The 2,958-nt window shown below is 35.1% G+C and overlaps 1 protein-coding gene across 1 annotated transcript; it reads left to right on the top strand.

Annotated features, from left to right (window-relative positions):
* Positions 1-1,096: 1,096 nt before the first annotated feature.
* LOC105859368 (olfactory receptor 5K1) lies at positions 1,097-2,062 on the top strand. Its single transcript, XM_012743103.2, has one exon. The coding sequence runs from the start codon at positions 1,097-1,099 to the stop codon at positions 2,060-2,062; it is 966 nt and encodes a 321-aa protein (XP_012598557.2).
* Positions 2,063-2,958: the final 896 nt, after the last annotated feature.

Here is a 2,958-nt window from a genome sequence, read left to right on the forward strand (position 1 = left end):
TTCTTTTCTTTCTCTCATTTCTCTCTCCTCCCTGATTCCATCCACATCACTTTTCCTCCCTACCCTAAAAGGGTAAAATATCTTAAAAGTAGCTCCTTTGTTTCTAAAACATTTTATTTTTAAGTGTATACTCTATTAGCATTAGAGATGATAAATTACTAAGAACATGCAACTGAAAATAGTCTTTAAATTTTTTTATTATGGCAGAAAATGCATAATATAAAATTTACTATTTTAGGCATATGTAAGAATATAGTTCAATAGAATTCAGTACATTTGCATTGTTGTACAACCATCACCACCATTCACTCCAGATCTTATTTCCATCTTCCCAAACTGAAACTCTGTACCCTTTAAACAATAGCTCCACATTCCTACCTCCCTCTGACAACCACCATTCTATATTCTGCCTATATAAATTGGACTATTCTAGGTATCCCCTGCAAGTGGAATCACAGAATATTCGTCCTCTTTTGTCTGTCTTATTTCAGTTAACATTATATCATCAAGGTTTATCCGTATTCTAACATATCAGAATTTCGTTCCTCTTTAAGGTTGAATAATGTTCCATAGTATGTGTATACCACAACTTATTCATCCATTCATCTGCCCTTGAACATTTGGGTTGTTACCGCCTTTTGGCTATTGTGAATAATGCTGCTATGAGCATTAGTGCATTAAAATAGCCTTTAAACAACATTGTTCATCACTATACATACAGACATTGAAATTGTTTAGGAACACTGATACCAATCACTGACAATTAAATTGTGAATCAGTTTCACCTAACCCATATAGAGAAGTTTTGTACTCTCAATATTTCTCTCAAGACTGCAAAAGCCATCTTTGAGCACCCAATCTGATGTTCTTCAAGATATGCTGGAAAGATATTCAATCAATAGCCAAAAAAGAAATAGTTTCAGGAGATTGATTTTCCCCCAGGACTGGCCATACACCAAAGTCCAAGTAACATGTGGAAGCATTGGTAAGATCCCCCCATTGCCCATTTTCAGTCAAAGAGAGCTCAGTACTTGTATTAGGCATATTATAAATTAGTACCTCATTTCTCCACAATTTTTTTTCAGAGATATTGGGTATGGCAGAAGAAAATTGTACCATGAAAAATGAGTTTATCCTGGCAGGATTTACAGATCACGCAGAGATGAAGATTCTTCTGTTTGTTGTATTCTTTTCCATCTATCTGATCACCATGGTGGGGAATCTTGGTTTGGTGGCCTTAATTTTTACACAACGTCTTCTACACACACCAATGTACATTTTTCTGGGCAACCTGGCTATTGTGGACTCTTGTTGCGCCTGTACTATTATTCCTAAAATGTTAGAGAACTTCTTTTCTGAGGACGGAATTGTTTCCCTCTATGAATGTATGGCACAGTTTTATGTCCTTTGCACCGTTGAAACTGCAGATTGCTTTCTTCTAGCGGCAATGGCCTATGACCGCTATGTGGCCATATGCAGCCCACTGCAGTACCATACCAAGATGTCCAAGAAACTCTGCATTCAGATGACTACAGGAGCCTTCATCGCTGGAAACCTGCATTCCATGATTCATGTAGGGCTTCTGTTTAGGTTAATTTTCTGTGGATTGAATCACATCAACCATTTTTATTGTGATATTCTTCCTTTGTATAGACTCTCCTGTGTTGACCCTTATGTCAATGAACTGGTACTGTTCATCTTTTCAGGCTCAATTCAAGTCTTCACCATAGGTAGTGTCTTAATATCTTATCTCTATATTCTTTTTACTATTTTCAAAATGAAATCCAAAGAGGGAAGGGTCAAAGCCTTTTCTACTTGTGCATCCCATTTTTTGTCTGTTTCATTATTCTATGGATCTCTTTTTTTCATGTACATTAGACCAAATTTGCTTGACGAAGGGGATAAAGATATACCAGCTGCTATTTTGTTTACAATAGTCGTCCCCTTACTAAATCCTTTCATTTATAGCCTGAGAAATAAAATGGTAATAAGTGTCTTGAGAAAAATTCTGATTAAACAAACTCAAGAAAAACTGAATCAAATGACATCTACCATAGCTTGATGTGAATGCAGCAAAAACTTCCATGTAAAATTACAGAGGATATGCACAAACGGTATGTAAAATATTAATATATCATAACCCATTCAAATTAAGCAGCAATATGTAAGAGTAAAATATACAGAAAGGAATAAACTATGCTAAATCTTAATTCAAAATAACAAAAAATTTTGAACTCATTCATGTAACAAGTTAGTATGTTCGTAAGCACAAGATCTGCATCAGCATCAGGAATGATCAGCATCCAATAGATAACAACAAAACTGGCAATTACAACTATAGACAACCATTCCATTAATCATTGATAGTTAGCCCACTTGAATGGTTTAGAGTGTGAGCATTCCAGTTAAGCTCAAAAAGTTTAAGGCCATGTGAACAGTCAACAAATAAAATCACTTACAACCATGAGCAACAAAATTGTGGCAAGTGAATTTTGAGAGAGCAATTTCAATAGCTTTGTGGGAACATTATTGTAGTTAGGATAGAGACAGTGCAGAAATGAATGTGTCAAATAAAAGTGAATATTATATTTGCAAACTGAAGCTGTTATCAAATTAAATTATCAAACACAGAATGCCAATCTTCAAGAGAAATTACATTAAGACAGTTTAATCTGCTACCATAACTACATCCATAAAGCTACCAATAACATAAAGTTCCAGATAAACCATTCAAACCTCATATAGAATTTGAAGAGCCTTCATTGTCGGAGAGATAGGCCAAACTTCTCTGTGACCCTTCGTGAGGAGTAAGGAAGGAGTTCAACAATGAAGACACTACCCTGTGTATGTCATATATAGACATGAAGGAAAATATGATTGTTGAACTGTGGACAGGGCTTATCTAAAAAAAATTATTTTTTCTTTTCACCATTGCAAACTATGAAGTAGAGGATTGTG

This window comes from Microcebus murinus, chromosome 1 (assembly GCF_040939455.1).
Source record: "Microcebus murinus isolate Inina chromosome 1, M.murinus_Inina_mat1.0, whole genome shotgun sequence".
NCBI classification, from domain to species: Eukaryota; Metazoa; Chordata; class Mammalia; order Primates; family Cheirogaleidae; genus Microcebus; species Microcebus murinus.